The sequence below is a fragment of the Fopius arisanus genome, unplaced genomic scaffold (genome assembly GCF_000806365.1).
Source record: "Fopius arisanus strain USDA-PBARC FA_bdor unplaced genomic scaffold, ASM80636v1 scaffold00001, whole genome shotgun sequence".
NCBI lineage: Eukaryota > Metazoa > Arthropoda > Insecta > Hymenoptera > Braconidae > Fopius > Fopius arisanus.
Window position 1 is genome coordinate 291,320 of NW_011887740.1, and position 25,457 is coordinate 316,776.

The 25,457-nt window shown below is 33.2% G+C and overlaps 3 protein-coding genes across 5 annotated transcripts in view; 1 reads left to right on the forward strand and 2 right to left on the reverse strand.

Annotated features, from left to right (window-relative positions):
* The window catches only part of LOC105273548 (neurobeachin-like), a 248,546-nt gene extending 247,012 nt beyond the window's left edge, over positions 1–1,534 (reverse strand). The window contains exon 1 of the mRNA XM_011316436.1: positions 1,230–1,534. Coding sequence (XP_011314738.1) covers positions 1,230–1,388 — 159 coding nt within the window. The 5' untranslated portion in view covers positions 1,389–1,534. The remainder of the gene's footprint in view (positions 1–1,229) is intronic.
* Positions 1,535–3,015: 1,481 nt separating this feature from the next.
* Positions 3,016–7,262, forward strand: LOC105264387 (septin-2-like). Its single transcript, XM_011301627.1, has 6 exons — positions 3,016–3,066; positions 3,349–3,466; positions 4,370–4,706; positions 4,914–5,025; positions 5,279–5,773; positions 6,002–7,262. Exons 1-6 carry the CDS (start codon positions 3,037–3,039, stop codon positions 6,173–6,175), a joined length of 1,266 nt encoding a protein of 421 aa, XP_011299929.1. The 5' UTR covers positions 3,016–3,036; the 3' UTR covers positions 6,176–7,262.
* LOC105262658 (growth arrest-specific protein 2) overlaps positions 6,815–25,457 on the reverse strand; it is a 36,816-nt gene continuing 18,173 nt past the window's right edge. For 2 of the 3 annotated variants that reach the window (XM_011298763.1, XM_011299578.1), the window contains exons 3-8: positions 16,657–16,781; positions 15,776–15,917; positions 13,278–13,524; positions 11,730–11,976; positions 10,596–10,721; positions 6,815–9,136 (exon numbers count right to left, since the gene is read on the reverse strand). In XM_011298763.1, coding sequence (XP_011297065.1) covers positions 8,930–9,136; positions 10,596–10,721; positions 11,730–11,976; positions 13,278–13,524; positions 15,776–15,917; positions 16,657–16,781 — 1,094 coding nt within the window. In that variant the 3' untranslated portion in view covers positions 6,815–8,929. The remainder of the gene's footprint in view (positions 9,137–10,595; positions 10,722–11,729; positions 11,977–13,277; positions 13,525–15,775; positions 15,918–16,656; positions 16,782–25,457) is intronic. The other variant, XM_011300400.1, reaches the window with a different exon arrangement.

Sequence of the window (25,457 nt, forward strand, 5' to 3'; positions counted from 1 at the left end):
ATATACTTATTTCAAGTACAATCTATACAGTTGAATCAAGTATAAAATACTCGGAGTCAAGGAGTTTTTTCCTTGTGTCACTCGAGGGACGGAACCTCTCACATGAGTCTCGTGTAATCGTCAACGCTGTATTACAAATATCCCAACTAAGTCAACAGTGTAATCCTCGTTTTGCCCCGGACACCTAGCTAGATAAATTAATCCGATGTGACTGAAATTACATAGATCCCAAGCGGATCTGGACGCAAAAAATACACCTGATTCTAGTATATTTTACACTTAACATAAATATGTTACTTTACTTATTTCAAGTATATTTTATTGCCTGTGTCCCTTTCCAATTTAAATTTTGCTTTCATTTTTCCATATTACTGCTTCTCGCTAATCAATTAGCAATGTTTTCCCCAATGGATTAAAAACATTGTGCGAGTCTCATCAATTCATTCTATTATAATTACGGATATTGAACATTTCGGGAATTGCAAAAAAAATTCGAACTTCCCTCTGGAGCTGATCATTTTCGAGAAGAATTTTTTATGACAAAAAATCTATAATTTATCTACAATCAAATCCAATCTCTCTCCTAAACTTATTCGAAAAATCTTTACTACAAATTCAATTAAAAGCCTTCCGGGAAATAATTAATATATCCGTTTTCAAGCGGAAACATATATTTTACACGGAGAGGTCGGAAGACCAATGAAAATTATATACAACCCTAATAAATTTCCAAATGAAATCATCGTCCCATCAGGAAAAAAAACTCCAAAACCCACTATCTGGTATTGAACCTGTAATCTCTTCCTCAAAGTCCCCTCCCTCGTCCGTTATCAGATTCAACCTTAATATTTTCGAATAACCCGCATGAACAATTACGCGTGAATAATTTATCCGTCCAGAATTTATTCACCACCTGAACAACAGTTACTTTTCCCAACTAAATTTACTAACTATCCAAACATCCACATATCTCAAATGCAAATATTTGTATTCCTTCGGTGATACCAAGCAAATTTACTCGGCACAGAAATTCAGTTAATCAATTGACAAATTTTTTTCCTCGCGTTTCCAATCGATTTCTCACGCGAAAAAACTCGACGTTTTGACAGTTCGTCCTGACAGAAAGCCGCCAAGGACACACGAGGAGCTTCTGGATATTCACAAAATTTTTTCAAAAACCTTTCCCGTAATTAGTGGTGGATAAAAAAGAATAATAAAAAAAAACTCACCAGGTGAAGTACGGTGTTGACTACTTCGCGATTAGACACCTGTCCAACCTCGATTAAACCGATCAACACGGCAAATTTTAAGCTGTCGTTCATCGCCATCGCCACCACCTCCTCCGGTCTCTTTATGTCACTGAAAGGTGGACTTTTAATGTCCGCCATTATTAAACACACTTTAATTCACGATTTGCGTATATCAACACTGTTTCTGGTTAAGTAACAACAATTAAATACACCAATGGTTTAACATTTAACGCGTTAGTTTATCCGTCACATGATAATACAACACAAATCGATCTGCCATGTTAGAAAGTGGACACTGTTATGAGGAGCCTGACAGTATGACGGGTGTAAAAGTCCCTAGGACCAATCAGCGGCCGCCGTTTACCCCTAGCGACAATCTTCAACGTACGGGTGCCGCTTCAAACTACTCACCATAAATTCAACATTTTCCATCCTTTCCCTCATCACCAAAATTCCGGGTATTTCTCTTTTCCTTTTCTTCTGATAATACCAAAATTTCCCATTACTCATTTTATTTGCCATAAATTTTTGGCGATTATTCACCACCGCAGATCGGTAACTTACCAACCCTCGATAGATTCAGTCGCATGATTCTCAAGATATTTATCCCCCAGTGGAAAATATATAAAGGATATATATTACGATTGGGGGATTATATATTTTTTTTATGTGAAGGGACGCGTTGTAATTCTTTAAATTTAAGTTTTGCATTTTTTAGTTTATATCGAGCCATTATGAGCCGAAAAATCAGAAGATATTTTTAAATGTCATCTCCGATTGGGCGCTAATGCATCCGCGGTATTGAATCATTTATTTTTTAATAGGTAAGTATTGTTGAGTCCTAGTCGCGCCGATATTAATTAAAATTTAATTAATTCATGAAGAAAAAATTTTTTTGGCGTAACTAAAGAAAAAACATGACGAAATACTTCAGTGGTCAATTCAAAAATTCGATTGTAGTCTTGTTGAGCGTGTTGGAAGATTAAAATAATAGCAAATAATATTTAAATTAATAATACCAAAATTCATATTTACGAAATATTTGAAGTCAATTAGAGCTTAAAATAATAGCTAACTTCGAACTTTTCATTCTTCTTCTAAAAGTCTGGTTTCGGATTTTTCATCAAAGCTGATTTTCTTTATTTATTATTTCCCAATTCCATTCGATCGTGTATAAAAAAATTATGTCAATAAGATTATATCGAATTTTAAACGAATTATAAACGACTATTTGGAAGGGTATTATTAATTAATTAGCTAATACCTATATTTCATGCAACTTAATGTAATAAAAGAGTAATTCTGCACATGCAGATATCCACATATGTTCATGTAAATTATTGATAAACATATCACACTAAAGTTATGAAAATCCTGTCTAGGCTGTTGGATCGTTCGAAGTAAATGTTTATTCATGAAATTTCTGTTGTTTTCCTTTCAGAAATTCAGAGTTGCCTTCAATTTCACAAGGGAGCCCTATCAATAGGAAAATTACTGAATTTCTGCTCAAAATGAATCAATGAAATTAGCCCGGTAACTAATTAAAATCTTTATCATCATCGCTATATACTCTAACAAATTCGAAGCTATGCAGAATAACCATTAAAGAAAACAAAAAAAAATGTGAAATTCAATGCGTAATAAATCATTTAGAATGTTATATATTGTTCTGATTTTTTTCTTAGTTTCGAATTTTCCGCTGAAATCTAGTAAGAATGGTGAAACGTCTAGGGGCCCTAGATATTTAAATCACGAAGCGCCCCAACATACCACTAGTTTATAAAAAATGGCGGCGGTTGACATTGAGCGTGCTAAAGTGAGTATAACATTGTTTACATAATAATCATAAACATACAAAATCCCATTGAACTTTCAGATCTAATTCCCCCTATGATTCCGCTCCATCACACTAGAAATTTGTCTATAATATTCAATTGATAAGTGAACGTGATTTCGTGGGGCGTTGGTTCATATCCTGTCAAGTACAACACCCGGTTTACCATTTATGGTGCTAAATACCGTTTAATTGTAATCTACATACCACTGTCAACGACCCCACGATGATATAATTGATTTAAGATCTTTTTTTGGATTCTAGTTCGACGCAAACATGAGAAATCTCAAGTTAGCTGGTCACGTTGGGTTTGACAGTCTTCCGGATCAGCTGGTGAATAAATCTGTGCAAAATGGATTTGTCTTCAATATTTTATGTATCGGTGAGTCACAACAGATTATGTTACAGTGAAATATGAGCGAAGTATTCTTGTTTGATCATCATGTTTGTGGATTTATTTTTATTCAATTATGAAGGCTTAAATACTTGCAAAAACTTTCAGCAATGTTGTGTCAATTCCTCGAACGAGCCTTCAATTCCATTGAAGTTTTCTGAAATGAAATGCAATTGCAAGTTAATATTAATGGAAATATTGTTATTATTATAGGAGAATTTATGCTCAATTCTGTTTTTTATATTATGAAATCATTCAAAAGTGATATTTGACTGAAATTTTTCGTTAATATACTGCTTATGTATATATACTCTTATATTCTCTTCTCCCATTCAATTACTCAGCTGGAATTCTTTCATACAGCTTTGGCATTCCATTCCTTTTCTTATTGAAAAATTACAAGCACAGTAATCATAAAGACTTCCAGTAGTCAATGTTGGATGGTTTGGGTGAAAAGGAGATAACTTCTCTTTAAACGTGTCTTGATGAGATCGGAGCATAGAATAATAATATGAAAACTTGTGAGCTTACATATTCCGTGGACGGAATTTCAATTCCACTAAAGAAATAATACGGAACTTATTATTTATTTTTCACAGAAGAGATAAAGACAAAATGGTCTTTTTTTATTTTTCAATATACCCTTGACTTCAATAAAATTAATTTATCAATTTAACTGAGGTGACCGTCCTTTTGGACTAGAGCAACAGTCTTTTATATTTTTTTGAATCTCGTTTTATTCGAAATCAAATTGATTAACACTCAATTAAAATTGTTAAGGACGGTTTGATTACATAAATGACTGATTAATTTTTTGGTATTAATGCATATTCAGTTTAATTGGATTTATATGATTCACATATGATTGACAATAATTTATTTTCTTCGAAGGCGAGACTGGGCTGGGAAAATCAACACTCATGGACTCGTTATTCAACACAAGTTTCGAGTCTAATCCAAGTCCCCACAATTTACCAGCTGTCAAGCTGAAATCCCATACCTATGAGCTACAAGAGAGTAATGTAAGACTCAAACTGGCAATTGTTGATACTGTTGGATATGGGGATCAAATTAATAAGGAAGACAGCTTCAAATCAGTGGTTGACTATATTGACGCACAGTTTGAGGCTTATCTGCAGGAAGAGCTGAAGATCAAGAGATCTCTGGGGACCTATCATGACACAAGAATTCACGTTTGCTTATATTTTATTTGTCCTACGGGACACGGGTAAGTTTTTTTAAATTATTTCAAGAGAAATATTTAATTACGCGACGAGGTTAGAAGAAAAAGACTTATTATAAATAAAAAATTATTATATCTAGAGATTATTTCGATTTCTTTTCTTTCAACCCTCGACTATTCGAATGCATTCACATTTGTAATATTTTTCAATTTGTGAAACTTTTGATACAATATTTTGTAAATTTTTTGCAGATTGAAATCGATCGATTTGGTTTGCATGAAAAAAATCGACACCAAAGTGAATATTGTCCCGATTATTGCTAAAGCTGATACAATTTCAAAGTCGGAACTACAAAAATTCAAGGTAAGAATTAAGAAAAGCCGTTTAATACAATTTATACAAAATCACTTCAATGAATCTTTGTTGTTAATAAAGACATTTAAATTCATCTTTATCAATAATTGATATTAATTCAGTACGTCACAACAATACGAACTGTTGTCTCAAGTTCATTTGCAAAAGTTTTGTAAACAAATTTTCCTTGACGCTGCAAATCCCACATCTTCCGAATTTCATATTTGAATGTAATTTCTTTCAATTGAATTTTTAATTTCAGAGTAAAATCATGTCAGAACTCCAAAATAATGGGGTTAACATCTACCAATTTCCTGTGGATGACGACAATGTAGTGGAGATAAATTCGACAATGAATGCTCACGTACCATTTGCAGTGGTCGGAAGCACTGATTTTGTGCGCATTGGAAACAAGATGATGCGCTCACGTCAGTATCCTTGGGGTACAGTTCAAGTGGAAAACGAGACTCACTGCGATTTCGTTAAACTCCGGGAGATGCTGATCAGAACGAACATGGAGGACATGAGGGAGAAAACTCATTGCCGTCATTACGAACTCTATCGTAAGAAGCGACTGGAACAGATGGGATTCAGTGATGTGGACAGTGATAATAAACCTGTGAGCTTCCAACAGACTTGTGAAGCTAAGAGATCTACTCATTTGCAAGAATTGCAGCAGAAAGAGGATGAGATGAGACAAATGTTTGTGGCTAGAGTCAAGGAGAAGGAGGCTGAGTTGAAAGAAGCCGAGAAAGAGGTACACATCATTTGCACCATTTCTTTAAAAGCTCAAATTATTTTGTCAATGATTTCTTACGTTTTTTTTGTATACTACATTATCCGTGCTAATCATTTAAATATTTGAGATAAATTCTTTCTTGATATGAATGATAATACTTCTATCAACTGCATCCTTATTATCTGCACCCTTACTATCCTTATTTTTACTTGTAGAAATTAATAAATACTATTTACAATTTTTTAGCTCCACAATAAATTCGATAAACTCAAAAAGGACCATATGGAGGAAAAAAAGAAATTGGAAGAAAGCCGTAAGAAGTTGGAAGATGATATAGTTGAGTTCAACCGTCGAAAAACTCAAGTTGCTCAACAGTCTCAGCATCACATGTTGACTCTTGGTAAAAGCAAGAAAAAATAATTTGCTGAACTCATTACCAATGACAGAACGAATTTGTACGTTCTTCCAACGTTTTTGTATAAAACGAGATGATTTTAACTATTTAAATAGTCTCAAATGTGAGCATTCATTAAATATCTCCAGAATTTGAAGGACATAATCAAATTTTCTAAAATGGTTTTTGCATTTCTCATTCTTATTTCAAAGAAACCTTTTTTGGTTCTCGTATGTTATTTGGATTTTGAGATATTTAAGCAATTATTGAAGGACAGTTGATCGATCTCGTTTTATTACTCAACTATCGATTCGAATTCGCTAATTTATAATGAAGAAAAATTAGTATTTTTCTTTCTAGTATTTTTTATCGCCTCGCATTGCGAAAAGACTAGCGGCTCCGATCGCAGCATTTAATCAAGACAATTATCTTCATACAACATTACGCATTATGTATGATTTAAGACATCTTCAATCAATTACACGTGCCATTAATCGGTATACAGTCCTTTATTTTAGTGATAAACACACCTCATGAACCAAATCGACATACATTAATAAACAAATGAAGAATAATTTAGTTTAAGTTTCTAAGTGCTACCACATCAAATTGTACGAGAAGATATAGGTAAAATAAAGGGATCTTTCATAAAACACCCACAATTATTGCAATTAAACATTTTATTACTCAACAAAAGATAACAATTAAAGTTAAACTTAATCCAACTGTTAAGTTAAATCGTAAATATTCAGTGAAAGAAAAACTAATTCCGTTATTTACAAGTTACGAAACTTGCAATGCCATTATGTTTTAATCACAAAAAAACGCATTTTTCTCATCTTCTATTGTGACTAACTCAAATACTGCCAACAAGTTCCCCTAGAATTATTATAATCTACGGAGCGTTATAATTAATACAAAAAAAAAATTTCTTCATCTCGGTACAACCGATTATCCCCATGTTCCAGACAAACAGGTACCTCTCACTTAGAAAATTTTCATTTCTATCAACTCAAATGGTACAAATTAACGTACTTAGATTATGTTATGGCGAAACTTCCGATTCTCAGGACGAAAAAAAAACAGTCTTTACTAAAAAAAAAAAAAAAAAAAGAATAGAATTATATTAGATTCAGTAGTGAAGGTGCGAAGTCTGACTGAGGAATTCTCAAAGCAAACACTAAAGGCTTACTGTATTAAATTATTTTCAGTTACAAAATTTGATTGTGAAACTTTTCTTCATTACTGAATTTACGATGGATTTCTCATAAAAATGTCCTGGAATCGATGGAAAAAAAATAATAAAATTATCAATTGGATCGGTTTCTACTACAGTTCCACAATGATTTCAGATGCAGCCAATGACGCATGTAATAATTAAAAATAGAAAAAGATGGAGAAATTAAACAAGAAATTTTTGTCAATCATTCGAACAATAAATGGCTCTGGAAAAAAATCCAGAGGAAATTTTAATCGAGAATTCTGCTGAGAAAATCATTATCCGAAATAATCACCGTCAAAAAATCGTATTTGACGTGATAAATTCCGTCAATTCACCAGATAATTCAATTTTTCGGAGAAAATTGTAATATTAAATGGTAAATAAGCCTCAACGTGCTGACACAACTCGTTTCGTACTCCTTTGCTTTGGTATGCCCTTACAAAACGTTCCCTTGCATTTCTGAAAAATTCAATGATTATACAACTATTTCCACTAAATTTTCCCAAACTCCTGATTTCCATCGAATTACAATTCACTATTCTAATCGTGTATATAAAAATACAAAAGGTATTATTAAGTATTCCAATACTGAGCCAATATTTGTTTTGTGGTTTGAGGCAATAGTGTGATTAACTCCACTAAACTTTACTTGCGTGCTGATAAGTGCAAAAGATTTTATCGTGATTGAGTTTACAGAGAAATTGACAATAACCATCCCCTCTTCATACCATATCGCTTAAATATATGGTAACAGAGTGATGATTCTAAAGTGCAATTATTAATTACCATGACCTTGTGGCTGCTATCGTTTTCAACTGCTTTAGACAAACCCAATTGTCTTTCTATGCTATAACGAGGGCCAAGTCGAACATTTAATGTCAATTTCCAAAATTACAAACAATTTTCTGTCAGAATAATAGAGAAATGATAACATGCGTTGACAAATTATTTATCACTTATTTCAGAGACATCTTGTCAAGAATAATCACCTGAAAGAAATTTACAAATCAGTCAATTGAATTTTACGGGTCATATTCTATCACTCCAAATCCTATTATTCTTCATGAATTTCTCAACGTCAGAACAAAATTTTGATAATTATCATACTTAATGATAAAACTCCTTGACCCTCGCATAAATACCTTCAATAAAGTGCATTAAATTCGGTAATTCCGTGAAGAATGCTAAGAATACTTGATTGAATCTTAAACGTCATATAAGACACGTGAGCATTGATAAGTAATGAATTTTTTCCAAAATATCTGTCTCGTAAAAACGTTAGACGTTGTATTCTAAATTCTCGCATTCAACAGAGATATAGTGCTGAATGGACCATGATCAACCTGTAGCTATGAAAAAATAGTTTACAGTCTAGTGTAACATTAATACCAATGAGATAGATCGTTCACAAATACGTGTTTCTAAACTGGAAATATAAGTTTTAGTGAACGCTGTGAATTTGAACCTTGATTATTATTGCTGTTTATTAACGTTAATTTCCCACCCTGAGGCACTGTGCATTGATTATTACGTGGATGGGATGACTTGAGTGATTAGTTCAACGGCCAGATACTGGCTCGGATGGTGGACTCCTGTACTTGGCGCGTATGTGCAGGAAGCTTGGGTGTTTGATGCCATTTTGTGGTGGTGGTGTACTCTCACGACTGAGGACCCTCACCTGACATGGATCGTGCCTCGACAAGAAGTGCTCCAGGGTGTCCCAGCCACCACCAACTCTCACCATCATGTGTCGTCCCTTCAGCAGCTGTGAACAAGTACCGAGGGAACTTCAGTTATTCACCCAATTACGCTATTCCATTTTATTTATTCTCAATGGAAGTATTCGAATCAGTGCAATACAATTTTTTTCTATTTTCCGTTTTATGTCGATCCATTAATCCGCGTAATTAAGTCATTTTTGTCAGGTGTCAGTATTAGCGAGCCCTAGTCGGCGGTATTAATGAAAATTGAATTAACTTATTAATTTTTGTCGATTTTTTAGTGAATGAATGAATGTTTTATTTCTACTGTATAATTTTACACCTTTTGCAAATCGATTTTTTAGTTTTTTCTGAAATAATTTTTTTACGATAACTGAAAAAAATGCTTCGGAATAATTCAGTGATGTTTTGAAACATTTATTTCCATTTCTTGTTGAACGAGTTGGAGGATGAGAATAATAACAATAGCTGTGGCAGCGATAAATAAGATTGCCCAGAATTGGGGCTTTAGAAATATTTGAATTCTGGGCGTGTCGCGGGATATTCTACGTCTATGAAATTCGATTAGAGCTGCCAATGATAGTTTCCATGCTACACTATTGAAAGTGAGAGTAATCACTACAGTGATTTTGGGGATAGAAAAGGGTATAATTGGATTCGTAGACTAATAAATAATCAATTTTATTCGTCGCTTTTTTACTAAGCAGATTTACTCACAAAGCTATTAACGTAACATTTTAACTGTCCATTAACTCATCCGTCCACGGTTTATCTTGACATAATTTTTCAACCAACTCCTGTTAACGTCGAATTTTTCATTGACTTTATAAAAGTCAGATCCCGGAATTTTTCGTCCGTTCTGAATTTCTTAATCTATTGTTCCACATTCATTCGACTATGAAGAAAATATTTAAATCCGATTTTATGGATATTCCAAGATGACTGAAAATTAGTATTCGAAAGCGTATTGCTAATTTAATTTGGGCAAAGATAACAAGCCTGTATGAAATAGAAGAACATTTGTTTCTTTTTATTTCACGAACCAACGACATTCGAAAAAATGGCAATGACGCAAATTATTTCCCTTTAAAAATGAAGAAATCTCCGAAACCATGAATCTTTTTTCCGGCTTATATCAATGTTAAAAAAAACGTGTTGAATATTTTTTAACTAGCGGTTACATCGAGTGTTTCGAAAATAATTAATAAAACAACAATCTTCGTAACATTATGCATCTAGAATTTCTGAGGAGCCATAAATCAGTGAATAAATTTGTACAATATCCTACCATCAAGGAGCCCATATAAAGAGCATCATGACCTCACAATATATTTTCGACGAGTGAAGAGATACACGTGTTGTTCAACAGATTTTCATGTATCGTAATTCATCAAGATGAGAGAATGGTCAATAAAACGGTAATTAGTGGATACTTATTGGGAATGTATTTGACAAATATGGAAAAACTGAGTGGACGAGGAAAAAAAATGAGAGAGAACTCACCCTAATAAAGACATTGCGACCTGCAATGTGATAGCGTCCTTCTCCAACTTTTCGCACTTTCAATCTCGAGCATTTCTCATGCGAACATTGGCAAAGTCTCTGAACTTGTTCGGCTACACGTCGCACCTGAAATTATCGTAAATTCTGACCTTCAATCATGTTGATTTTTCAGATTGAATTATTGCAGTTCCAAAGTGATAGAACACTATTGCTCCAGTTAAAATTGACACATGATAAGTAGTAGCCCATCGAAAAGACAAGGAACAATAATATTATTGGTAAAAACAACACAAATAACAACCCACACTGTGAAAAAATTTTGTGTGAACTTCCGGGGACAGCAGTTGGTGTCGATTCAACACTAAATGCTAATTTTCTTTTTACTTTGCATGCTCAAATAACCCGAACAAAAAGAATAGAGCGTTTGTTATGATATCATAAGAATGTATTACTCTGTATAATTTTTGTTTTCTACTTTGTATCAAATAAGGAAGAGACTAAACTGTAGAAACCCCAAAAGAGTATACATGTAAAAATAAATATGTAAGAATATAACGTAGAAGAAAAAATAGAGTTTAGAAAATTACCATATAAAAATGACATAAAATACCAAAGGCACAAGCCAAAATAGCAAAAGTGACAATAACACTTGGCACATAAAAGCTATAACGATAGCAAAATTTCTGGGAAAATTGATTGGAAGATATCCACATTGTCATACAATTTCGATCAATCCATCAATGGATTGTATGAAATCATTTTCTTTTTTTTTCAATCTTTTCGATTGCTTTTTCCGCCTTTGATTATATTTATTTTCGTATTTTTTTCTGATATTTATTTATTTTATTCCAATTGATTAGCATGTCCTTTTGGCTCTTATTTTTTTTGTAAGTAGTAGTAGAATATTTTTATAACTTTACCGGTTCACTCCTGAACTATTCATTGACATTTAATAATAATAATCTCTGCCCAAATGTTAATTGCATTTTTCCCACAATTCATAGGAAATATATTCATTTCCATATTTTAATAGATGATTAGGGTCAATAAACGAGTGAGAATTTATTAATGGCGGAGAATAAAATGAAAATCAGAGGAAAAGCTCATGAATTATGTATTGGTTTCAAGAGATACCTTTCGATCGAGTTCGGTAACTGGTCCAACGTGCTCTGGGGGTTCGGCGGGTGATGGTGAACTTACAGGTGATACCTCATCGGGATCCTCAGCACTTCCACGTGACCAGTCATCCTCTGTCGTGTCACTGGGTACACCATCGCTTCCTGTGGGTCCATTGTCACTTACAGATCTACGCATATCTGTCTCGATAGGCGTGGTCGGAGAAGCGTCGAGCCATCTTGATGCAGTTACTTCTGATGCCGAACTGTTATTCGAGACAAAAGAATTTCGATTGAGACACCGATTATTGTCTCGAGATAGACAGAACTATGGTCTGTTACGACGGTGTCTTAATTGACGCTATTTTTATCTTCATGTAGAAATGTTTTCTACTTCACGTGCAAAACATCTTTTCTACTGTCTCGAACAAGTAGTTTGATAGAAACAATATGGGTTTTCGGTATTTTTAATTCTTCAATTGAAGGACTCTAATTAATGCTCCCTGCACTGAGAAAAATTTCTTGAAATTTCAGTCAATTCGGTCAGATTCCAAATTTCAATTGAAAACGGTCACTAAATTTCTTATTTATCTTGAAAATTGGGTCTCAATTTTTAATGATCATTGATTCTTCTACTGGTAATTATTGCTTCAATTTGGACTAGCATGCCAAGGATCCGGGTTCGATCCCGGGCACCGGCGGTTAAAAATATATAGCGCTCTGATCTCACGGTTTCACTGCCGAGGGGTAGTCCTGTCAAAAGGACGACTGTACCAGGGCAGGTTTTTCCGTCAGATAAGGTTTTCCCTCCCTTTCAGCAAATACGGTACAGGGGGTTGGGGGGTGGGAAGGGAACAAATCGTAAAAACCCGAAAGGGTATACGAGTGAAAAAAAAAAAAAATATTGCTTCAATTTTGAAGCTTTCACCAAAATCAGAATTACTAGAAAACATGAAAAATTAAATGATTTGTCAATAAAGAATTCTACAGAACATCCATGTCTAATTTTCGGACAGAGCAATAAAATCTCATGAGAGAAATGAACATTACATTCCAATTATTTTTCAAAAACTTTTTTCATCACAGAATTCACCGAATAGTTCCAATTTTTTTATCCAAATATGAATATTTAGTACCTTATTACCCCACATTTTTAATGAATTGAGCATTTAAAAGTATATATACCCAAGATTTCTTGATTCATCAATCCTGATCGAATAATTAAATCCGGATTGAAAATTCATTCCATTCCACCGAAGAAAACCGTAAGGAGATGAAAGGAGAAATATTCAAGAATTTAAAGCGGTCAATTACCAGGGCTATCACCATAAACTTCATCTTTCCTAAAATCGGACTAATAAAATGATTAAAAAAATAATTTCCCAGAAAAATAATGAAAGCGTGCTCCTATACCGAAGAATGCATTCCCACATAAATCTGTCCTGGCGATTTCTCCAAAATGCACGCACCAGTGAGATAATCTTCTAATTGAGGACATTTCCTTCTCATAATTCCCCATCTGTCCAAAATATCATGTGAGAATGATTAATTTATTATTCAAACAAACCTGCTATGCTTCATAATCTCTTTTGAAGGTCTTGGGGATGGCGTGGGCGAGGGAGGTTGAAATTGCCATGATACAAGACTGCTGTGAGATATACCACTGTCAGACATGCAGTGTAGATCCCTTTCCTGTTCAGCTGCGATTTCCCGTTCAAGCTGAACGAGTCCAGGTGGTTCCAAGGAATACTTTGAGGCTAATCGGGCGACTTCCAGTAGACACAGCACCACATTACGTGGCTGTCCATGGAGCACTGTAAATATTTCATTAATTAAACATTAAATTATTGTCATTCCACTGCTAATCGAATATCTAGATCTCACAGAGTTACAAGACTAGAGATTTCTCAAAATTTCAGGCGCAAACTCATTTTATCTGAAATTAATTGTACCAACTTGCATTTAATTATAATTATAATCACTCACTGAATCATTCATTCGTCTCATTCATCTTCAAAATTCAAGAACATGGAGTTTTTTGTTAAGTTGTGATTGATTCTTTAATGTAAGATAAAATCTTCAGGCTGGTTGTGGATTTCTCGAAATTTCAGGCGAAAACTCATTTTATATGAAATTAATTGTACCAACTTGCATTTAATTACAATTATAATCGCTCACTGAACCATTCATTCGTCTCATTCATCTTCAAAATTCAAGAACATGGAGTTTTTTGTTAAGTTGTGATTGATTCTTTAATGTAAGATAAAATCTTCAGGCTGGTTGTGGAAATTCAAAGTGGATTACTATTGTTCAGTTCCATATGAAGTTGATAATTGGTAATTACTAGAAGAGTGTCGAACAATTAACTGAATCGTCAATGAAAAATTCCAACGAAATTTCCGTCACTTTGTGGTTGTTAAAAATTTCAAGTGTAATAACGATTTCCCACAGTGTATCATGCACTGAGAGGTGACAGCTCGGGTTTGAATTACCACCAGTGACATTTGAACTCAATCAGACGAATTGTCGAGACCCAACGACACAAAATTACTACTTTTATTAAAGGGCTTATTGAATGATTGGATGAATCCAGTCGGAGAACAAAAGTCTGCATGAAAATCGCAGATTATCTACCAATTATTATTGATATATTATAATATATAATCCATAAATAATAATTATAACTAATTTATTATTAATTATATATGGTAATAAAATAAAAATATAGTAGCAAATAATTAAGGAATTATTGTCGATATCTTTCCATTTTCAAATTTTTTAGTCATACATTTATTTTTAAAATCGGTTCGGTCAGGTTTTGCGAATTCTTGCAAAAGTTTACTGACTACCTAAGAAAATTTCCCCCCGGGCGATAAAGCTTACAAGCGGTATATTTTTTCACGTCAATTTTATCAACTGAAATTCATTCAAAACTTTCAAAATTACAAGATATCAGTAATAATTCCGTAAGATTGTCAAATATCTCTCGCGGATGACAGAATGACTATCTCACAGAATATGCGCCTTGTTAAAAATCATTTAATCATTATCAATTCGATTTTTCCATTGTTTAAGGCCCTAATAAATTCAGTATAAAACACATCGTTGAGTCACTGCCAATTCCAAAAGAATTTTAAGCCTTTTCGATAATCCTTTGTATATTATTATTACCGATTTTTTGCCTTATTCACATGTTTATTTTATTTTTGGATCATCCCACGGGATAGTCACTCGACTAATGGCTAAATATTTAATTTTCCCATTTATCTTCGTTGAAACATATAAAATTGTTAAAAAATAAGAATGAAACAATTTTTCATGGCTTTCCGTTTGACCGTAGCCCCTCCGGGGAAATCTCACTAAAGTCATTCTTTGAAGCTTCAATGTTAACTGAAAGGAACTTTAAAGGCTGTCAAAGCCTTTTGACATGTTTCTCAATCCATCAGCTTTCTAGGTTGCAAAACATCTCGTATACATTATTAATCATTACTTCTTTTCCCAATCGTGCGAAAAATTGACTTGTCATCAAATAGAAACTTTCTGATGATTTTATTCTTTGAGAATCCGAAAGTAGATTCACTTTCTAATTATTAGCACTCATTGACCCAGAAATCTTGGGATAAAAAATGAACTTTATGTGAGTACACAGTCTTGGTTAATCTTTCAGTTGGAGTTGACATTTTACGATGACAAAAATTCATCTTACATGTTACAGTACGTTAATATTATTATTTAAGGGAACATTTTTCAGAGCTGACATTGTGAGAAGAGCGTGGACGAATGTGTGAGCATTTAATTTTTAGTTATACACCTGTAAATGAATAGAAACTTTTGTCCCTGTCGAGAAAGTTTCAAAACTATAGAATTTCTGGGAACTCTAGGAGTCAATCCCTCGGAGGAATTCGAAACGTGTAGATGTGTCTTTCGATGAAGCAATTTCAAATAAAAAAAAGAAAAGCTTCGACTCAACCCAATTGATTTTTATTAAAAAATGATCAATTTAAAATACTTTCCAACAATTATTAACTGTGGGAATTGAGAGAATTTTCGAGAGGCTTTACTTACCAAGATCGTCGCTCTCGAACAGCAAATTTTCGTGTACCCCAAGGCGTCTGCAGAATTGTATAAAATTCTCCATATTATCTCTGGAGAAGAAGCTGCGTCTGGCCGCATTCTCCCAGCATCTTCCACGTATTACGGGGACCGGCTGATGACACCATAAAACATAAAACAAACACCGACCAATTAAATCCACTAATTTAACTCCCAGTCTCTCGATATTTTGAGTTTTAAAAGCAACAAGTTGATCGCGTGCAGTTGTCTCGATGCCCAATTAACACGAAAATCATAGCTAGTGAAATTATCACTATTTTAATGAACCCAAGAAGCCAACTAATTACCTACTCAACTTATTTGAAGAGTGAAAGTACACGACCGATTGAAGAATTTTACTTCAAAAAAATCGTGACGTTAAGAAAGAATAAATTAATTAATGAATGTGCGCAATGATTGATCAGTAATTTAATTTGCCATTAGATAGAACTCCAGTTAGAAGAAAACTCAGTGGGTCAGGAAGAAAAAGCTTATTGTTTATTGGCTAATACGGAGAGCGTCATTGTTTTCGTGTGTTATAATAAATTAATTCCAAATTGACTTTTAGAAATTTGAAGAACGAATGTATCTGATTAATTGACACTTCATAATTGAAAAAAGAACACAATGAATGAGCGAATTCAGTTTTTGATAATTAAAATCTGTAATTTAAATTAAATATAACGAAAATAATAGTTTAATGATTTCATAAATTAAATATGTCGGGCGTTGTTTCGATTTTATAGTTTATAAAGATTAATTTTTAATTACAGTTGGTTTCACTGGATTATTGAGAGGGAAATTCTCCCCGTTAATTAATTTAAGGATATGGAATGAAATTTTTAATGACTTACCCCCTTGGCACGACCTGCATCGATAGCACCTCGTGCTTTTTCCTGGATGACACGAGCCAGACGACAGACTATTACGCCATTATCCAAGACATCGAAGAAATTCTCACCATTTATGTGATCTACATCTGGAAGATAACGAATAATTACCACTCAATGTAAACTTTTATCGTTGCAAAAACGTACTTCAACTAATCGTAGGTACGAGAGAGTTTAGACTCTTATGCAAGTGATCGTCACGACTCTATGATTACTCTCATTATTGTTATTAGATTGAAAATAAAAATAAAATAGTTGTTATTGGCGGGGGGTAATGACCCCGGATGTCACTCCTCTGGTTAGACAACTTCAATGAACAGTGAGCATTGTCGTCGTGACAATGAGGGCCCGCCTTTGTCGATGAGAGTAAACTCTGGTTATAAGAGAGATCTTTTCGGATGTGTTATCGGTTCACTGAGCCGCTTCGTAGAAATTTTAAGTGATCAATCGCGAGAGACAGCCTATCGATAATTGATAAATCCATCAATGAAGTCATTCAGGAGATGATACTAATTTTGAAAATATGAAAAAATGCAATTACTTTTGTGTGAAACCTGGATTCCTTATAAATCCGCTATTTTTCAGGCATGTCCCGCTTTTCACTGAATTTAATACACGATTGGGAAAATGACACTTGAAATTTATTTTAAATCCCGATGACTGAAAATGAAGGAAAAAATTTCAATAATAGATTCATTTCAATAAATTGAATGTGTAACAGTACTTTTTCATTTAAATTCTTCAGGAAAATGTTAATTTCATATGGTGAAGAATAATAAATAATAATAATAACCATAATAACCATAATAATAATAATAATATTAATAATAAATTTCAATTGAACCTAAACGAGATGTATACAAAAATAAGGAAAAAATTTCAAGTATAATTTATATATATATTTATTATATCAATATAATTTACACATTCATAATCTTCCAGTTTTACATATTATTGTACTTCACTCAAATATTCACTTCAGAGGATTTAAAAAAGGAGTCAATGTGTAACAGCACTTTTTGATTTAAATTCTTGAGGAAAATGTTAATATGGGGCATGTCATATGGGGTATGATTCGGAGGGTATGATTCGATATTAAAACCGAATGGAAAATTAGGAACTAGGTTAATTCCGATACTCCTGTGGCTCCTGTGCAATGGGGAATGGTAATGAGAATGCATTCTGATTCTCGTGACTCAGCAGAATCCATCAAACAATGGGGTTGCTCTCGGCAGCAACTCCGGGGTCGAGTGCAAAATCATCGAAGCTCATCACGTGTCTTCCAAAGGAACTGGAATAAAGCATATCGGCGAAAAACAAAGAGTCGCGTCCCAACAATCAAAACACGACTAAAAAGAACTATCAATGTTTGTACATTGTAATTGGCCCGCGTTGTCCTTTACGATTCACGATTGTATGACAATAGCAAGTTACAGTGCACAACCTCGAGATGCTTCTTGATTCTCTGAATCTCTTGAATCCTGTTACCATTAGAAGATCGGTAGGAACTTGAAAACATTTATCAAATCAAATAACTATTCCGGTAAAATACACTCTCACCTCAAAATTATTTTTTCAGTAAAATACGGGAGCTAGACTTCCTAGTCAATACATTTCTCACCTTCGTAAATCCGTACTTTTTTAAACAACTTAACTAAAAAAATTGTTTTGATAATCGATCCCTTCTTGACTTTCGTGAAAAAAAAATTAAATCGATTGATCATTTTGTGTTCGAGTGCTAGTAACAAAAAGTTTATAAATTGACATAATCATGAACAGTATAAAAAATATATAATTGTATTTTAGATATCTATGAACAATGCAGTCAATCAAGTGAGATTATATATTGTTAAAAGACTGCCCTTTAATTCTGGCCGTTTTACAACGCATTAACTTTTTGTGGAGACTGTCAAGCGATACAATCTTAAGTTTCAAATGGGACTTGGGCCCATGCGTTCGTATGCATAAGCACCTAAAGGAAGACCCAGAAATGTGCGGCATACTAGTAGAATAAACAAATAAATAAATAATAAATAATGAATTGTTGGAAAATTACACTTGACATGTCACAATTCTTCATTGGCAAATCATTTAATTTCTTGGATATCCTGGTGATTCCCAATTTTCCGGTTGACATGGCATTGAAAAATTAAAACAATTATTTCCCTAAGTTATCAATCTATTGGAAATTCAATTGAATTTTTTAATCCATTCAAAGTGCTGCAGTCGATTAATATATAATTAATTTAAAAAAATATAATTTATTAAAAATAATAATTTATTTATTTATTTATTTACTATTGAATGATTACACTTAGATCTCAGCATTCGATTAAATATTTACATATTCCTTTTATATATCAATATAATATCAATATTCTTTAGATATTGAATAATAGATTATTAGTTAAGATGAAAAACTCAATTTCCTGGAATTTTCTTAGTTGAAATAGAATTCAAAGTCATATAATTGAAAATTCAAATGACTTTGTGACTGATATATAAATATTAATAAATGTTTAACAGTATCCCAATAGTTGTACTTTCAATGAAAGTACAAAAGGCAAAAGCAGATAGTCGAAAGATTCAAGGCGTGGTTAAATAACAACACTTGGAATAAATTATTCATGCAGACCTGTGGTTAATGAAAATGAGTTGGTGAATTGAAATTACGGTGGAAATGTTTTGGAATGATCTCGGTCACCCGGAACTCGAAGACATCTGCAATGAGATAGTGTACATTACGGTTTGTACACTTTCGAGTATATTACTGGTGATCATGGGTGAGTCGAGAGGTAGTTTTTAAAGTCACTCAAGTGGATAACACCATGTTGGGAGGAATTCCCAGACGCACTTCAGTATTAATTTGTCAACTTGTTGATCGCGAAAAAATTTAATTTAATTTACTCTGTTCGGAAATACAAGGAATTCTCAATGAGCTTTTTTCCCAAGTCCAAGACCAAGTCTTTCTTTTCCCGCAAGAAAGATCCTGCGTCTTCCAAACTCTTTCTTCTGGTTTTCTTTTTCATTGTTAGAAATTTTTCTAGCTCATATATAATTACCACGTGTTGATTTTCAAGCGTGTGATTTTTCATTTAAATTTCAAACATTAGTTGACATCAAATTCCTTAATTAATTTACGTTAGTAAAATTTAAACAAATTACTTGATATTGATTATTATTTAAATAAGTTTTGGAAAGCATAATTTATTGTCTCTAATATTTAATTCCGCCGATATTTTGTTGGATCGAAAAATAATCGAAACCGAAATAAGAAAAAAATGAAATTAAACAATTTTCAATAATTTCATGATCGTACAGTGTCACAGAATATCTCCGAAGTTAATTAATTAATTAAAAAATTCTGTTAAGCTATCATAACAATTAGTAGTTGTTAAACTTACGATTAAAAACTCAAATTGTTAATAAAATAGTTAAATAAATCTAATAGTAAACGCGTTTTGTCGTAGTCGACACATGAATTTTTCCCACTTCAATTAAAAATTATGATTACCTGCCACTCTTCGTGCTCAAGCGTGGAGATATTATCTTGTGAGTTCTATCATTGAAGACACATGAAGAAGTCGACTAATTGCCAAGCACGCGAATTACTTCCACATTTAATAGAAACTAAGAAAAAAAACTTTTTCGTTTTCCCTTACCCCGGATATTTTTTTATTTTATATTGTTTGACTGAAGGAGTTTATTTCCGATGTTGGAGCTGTGCCAAATACAGCGCAGTCACGTGAGAAATGGTCATGAGAAACCTACAATGCATGAGGGCCCTCGAGAAAAATTACCCGAGTACTGGATTTTCTGAAAAAGGGCCCAGTAGAGTTTCAGCCATGTTGGCATTTGTAACAAAGAGAAAATTCCTTGAGCAGTGACATGAGGCGTCTCGTTACTCCAGTCATTGCACACACGTGGTACAGAGGACATCGATAATCGATCACCATCTCAGACTATAGCGGCACTGCGCATGAATGGAGACGTGGAAAAATATATCTGGTTTGTCTGCAAATCTTATAAATTGACAAGCTAACTTTGTAAAGCTCAGGAATTGAAACAGAGACAGATATTAAATGGAGAAAGATCCATTCCGGTGTTCTATGTGTGCTACAGTGCTGGATTCATTTGTTAACTAAAGAAATTCCCGAAAAAAAATAAATAAATTCCCTTTCTTTTTCTTGCCAATGGAAAAATACATTGACCAAAAACATTCTTTGATGACAATTTTTACATCGGTCCAAAAAAGTCACGAAACTGGTCGTTTGTTTCGAAAATTTAAGAAAATTCGGTTTTTCATTTTTAATGATAATTGATTCTCTAATTAAATTGAATGAAAGCTCAAGAATTCAATATCAAATTCTATTGAATTCTCAATAACAAGAAGATTCAGGGATATTATTACCTGAATTTTCCATGAACATAAGAGTACACGTTAAATAATCCGTTTGCAAAACGTAAAAACAAATTACCCGCGCCCGTGATCCGCCTTAAATTTCGCACAATATCTTCCAATAGTTTAGATATTTCGCGAGCTAAAAATTGGAAACAGTAGAATTTTCTCTGGACCCTCTGAATAATCTACATGTAATGTAAATAGCAATTTCCTCCGTAACTAGAACGCGGAAAGTACCAAAACTGGAACGTCTCCACAGATTAGTCATCCGATTGAATTGGAATGATTTATTCTCCAGTACAGATATACTCTGACAAGTTCAATATTTGGATTAAACATAAATAAAGCCAATAAGCATGAAGGATAAAGGAAATAAGTCACGGTTTATCGATAATCCATGACATCGATACTCTTGGGGTCACAACGAAAGGAAGACGGAGCGCAAAGGGTCGTGCCCATGGTCTCTGGCTTTGCATACAAACTTGGTATGTAATGTCAATTTATGCGTAATATAGTAATTCCACTATGAGGGGCACAGTACGTGGTGATGACGAGTGAAGGAAACGAACCAGGGTGGGCCGGACTGACATCCGGTGAGTCAGAGGACCGAGTCGGTGCATTGTGAAGGGACGCATGAGGACGAGGCGTAGGATTTCCGTGTCGCATCAAAACCTCACTTGAATTACCAACTTCGATACACCACAAGAAAAATTCTGGTCAGAAACAAATCTTATCTTATGGCTCCGCAGAGTAAAGATGGATCACACTGATAAATTTTCGGGCACATCAGATCTGAAAACATCACGTATAACGCGCCATGAAAGAAGAATTTAATCTTTTCGTAGACTCTCGTTAATTTACTGATGGGATATTTTTTTTTAGTAGGTTTTGGTAAAAAATAAATATCGTAGTTATGAAAATATCGGGTGCACTGAGAGAGAAATTTTATAAAATGCAGGAAACCTACACTGAGAGAAATATTCAATAAAAATTACGTGTATTTTCCGTAATTCTGGAGCGGAATATGGTTGTCGGAAATTTTACGGAACTGTCACGTAATTTTTATCTAAAGTCACGGAATTTTTCCGCGGTGTTCCGTAATTTTTATCTGAATTATCGGTGAAAAATAACGATACCGTCACTTAAATTTTTCGAATCAACTCCGTAATCGGTAAGTGAACTGAAAGTTCCGTAATTTTTACTAAATATTTCTCTCCGTGTACTTGCTTGCGACTAATGAGGGTTTTCAAAACAATTAAAATTAGATTTAAAATAATTAAAAAAATCTTTGGAGTAAGTAATTAATTACTTTTGATTAATTTGATTAATTTAATCTTTTGAGAGAGTCCCGCCAACACGGAGGGAAGTATTAAATAAAAATTACGTGTCATTTCCGTAATTCCGGAGCGAAATGTCATTGTAGGAAATCTTACGGAACTGTCACGTAATCTTTATCTAAAGTCATGGAATTATCCTGCGGTGTTCTGTAATTTTTATCTGAATTATATGCGTAAAATTACGATACCGTCACTTAATTTTTTCAAGTCGATTCCGTAATCGGTAAGCGAACTAAAAGTGCCGTAATTTTTACTAAATATACTCTTAATCATAGTTATATAAAATCGAAATAAAAAAATGACTTCTTTAACTGTACTACATTAATTTTTTGTGACTATTAAAAAATTAAAAAATATTTTTCTAGTATAAATTTTTTATATTATATAATATAAAATAATTATTAATCAATAATTAATAATTATTTAAGATATATTTTCAAATATATTATTAATATTTAATAATGGCAATGACATGTGTATTTTTGATTATTCATTCATTTAATTTATCAGTTTCTAATCAATCATTTTTTTGATTCACTGAATATTATTTTCAGTTTACACAATGGAAATCATAATTTACGATATTAAACATTTATTTTTTTTTAATCGCGATCAATTTACGGAGGTCATGAGATTGGGGGGATTGAGGGTTGACCCATTTATTATGGAATACTTCATATGTTCATTTTGATATCTACATGTAGTAGATAGATTACGATACAATCTTAAATTGCGAATAATCGTATTCTTGTAAGCTGAATAGATAATCTCCGATAGTAAAAAAAAATGCCAGAGAATTTTTTCCAATAGACTATGCAAATAAATCTCTAATTGAACTCTCGTAACAGTCTAGAATGTAACTATTGTAAAATTATCACGATTGTCTCATACTCGAGATAATACAACAGAGCGAATCGAATTTCTCACGATCGACTAGTGAACGTGTAACCGGGAGTCTTTTGACCCAGGAAGCACAATGGGAAGCAGTGTCTTTTCTTTTCGCATTTAAACTCGCCCCGAGCCCTCAACACACAATCTCACTATCGGATCTCGTATTACTTGACAAAGGAACCGAAGGCCCCAGCTATAAGCGAGAATGTCCTGTGTGTTGCGTTAAAGAATCCTAAGAATGAGGACAACTCTGAAGTACTTTCCATCTCAATCTATTTTTCCCATCAATTTTCTTTCCGCCGTCAATCCAAAAATCCCACATTTTAATCCAAAAATCCCACATTTTAATCCAAAAATCCCACATTTTAATAATTTTTTGTTTCCCACTGGACCCATTGTAATCATTGAAATTCGCACAATAGGAATAAAAATTTTATTGACTTTGTTGAAATATAGCCTCAGTCTTCTATAAATTGATTTTTATGAGTCTATGGTATCAAAAATGAATCAACATAGACAGAGATGTTAGGACTAAAACATAAACATAAGGAATGAGGTCATGTGGCAAAGGGACTGGGGATCCTTAGTCTCGTGATGACGATTTTTCTTTTTGGTCTCGTTGACCACTTTTAGTCTGCTGAGCCAGGTCATAGAGAACAAACATTTCTTCCTCGGTCCATTTTTAATAAATTAAAATAAACGTATTTAATCCACTGTGTTTAAATTATTTATCTGCCCCCACCATATTCCATTAGACTTTGATTATACCATAGAATTATAATTTCAATGCTACACTATTAAAAATAGTAGATAATTATCATAGATGTATATGTTAATTCAATTTGTTAGATGATTTTTGCTAATTTCTAATTTTTCATTAATTTTTTTTCATCCGCTTCCTGAATTTTTCATCTATTCTAGTTTCTTTAATCGATTATATTCCAAATTCATTAGATCATACGCGAATAAAATTTTTTTCTAGTAACATTTTACGTATTAACAATTTATTCGTAAAAATAAATCTACTATATGTAATGAAGGAGCCATGGTTAAAAAAATTTGGGTGACTAATTTAATTCTGAATTTGAATATATTCCTATGGTGGACTTGCTGATGAGACCTCCCAGATAAGAAATTAAAAATCCACCAGACTATACGTTAGGTTATCCCGAGACAATTGTAGGATCTGGAAAAAAGAGTTTGTTCCCAGAGTATGAAATTACAGATGTTGTGGCGGGTTGTTTGCTCCGAAAATTGAAACGCCAGGATATCTCATGTTCTTGGCCGTCAATGTTGACTACAATTTTATCATAATCTTTTGAAACAACAGGAAGTTTCAATAAATAACTATTTTCGCTATAAGTTTTGGAATATTATATTCCATATTCAAAAGTGATGAGGTAACTTCTTGCTTCGATTATTTTGATTCTTTCTTGAATGATTCTTGAATATTTTTTATGGAGGAATTAAACAAATTTGCTAATATATTGGTATTAAAATATTTGATGGGAGATCTTCTAGTGTACAAAAACTACTTGACAAAGATTTATCAGATGCTGGTTTCATCCGTGTAATTAATGATGACATAGATCATTGATCAATGAGAAATCCGCGGGCAGAAAATTCCCCGTGTGAGGGAAAATTTAAACGCGTTCGACTAGGAATGGATAATAAACAGTTGAGGACAATGAGGGCCTTGTTTGGGTCCACCCGACACCTCTGGTTTTCATCTGGAAATCATTTGGACATTGGTTATGCAGACTCTAGCCTGAGTTCTAAACAAAGAGGACTTGGGGCTAAGATTCCAACAACGGAAAACCCATCGGGCAGTTCACCTCTCAACCCGAATGAGATCACATCGCTTCATTAGATATCTCCTGACATATTTCTACTAAGCCTTGTTATTAGAGTTTTCTTTATATTAACGTTTATTGTATTTTATTTGCTAAACTCACGGCAGTATATTCACGAGGAGGATAAATATATTATCTTATTTTTAGAGAGTAGTTTTTTATTCTCTACACCCGAAATGTTATTATCAAATTTAATTCATTATATGCAATTTAATTCATGCGTATCGTTCCATACATATTCTGATTTTATATTTTAGGACCAAACTATTCTAAAACTCTCAA

Excerpts from the sequence above, each read along its gene's own strand:
- LOC105264387 (XM_011301627.1), top strand. The coding sequence starts at position 3,037 with ATGGCGGCGGTTGACATTGAGCGTGCTAAA. Across the intron at positions 4,707-4,913 it reads ATTTGTCCTACGGGACACGG|ATTGAAATCGATCGATTTGG; the intron begins GTAAGTTTTTTT and ends AATTTTTTGCAG. Across the intron at positions 5,774-6,001 it reads TGAAAGAAGCCGAGAAAGAG|CTCCACAATAAATTCGATAA; the intron begins GTACACATCATT and ends ACAATTTTTTAG.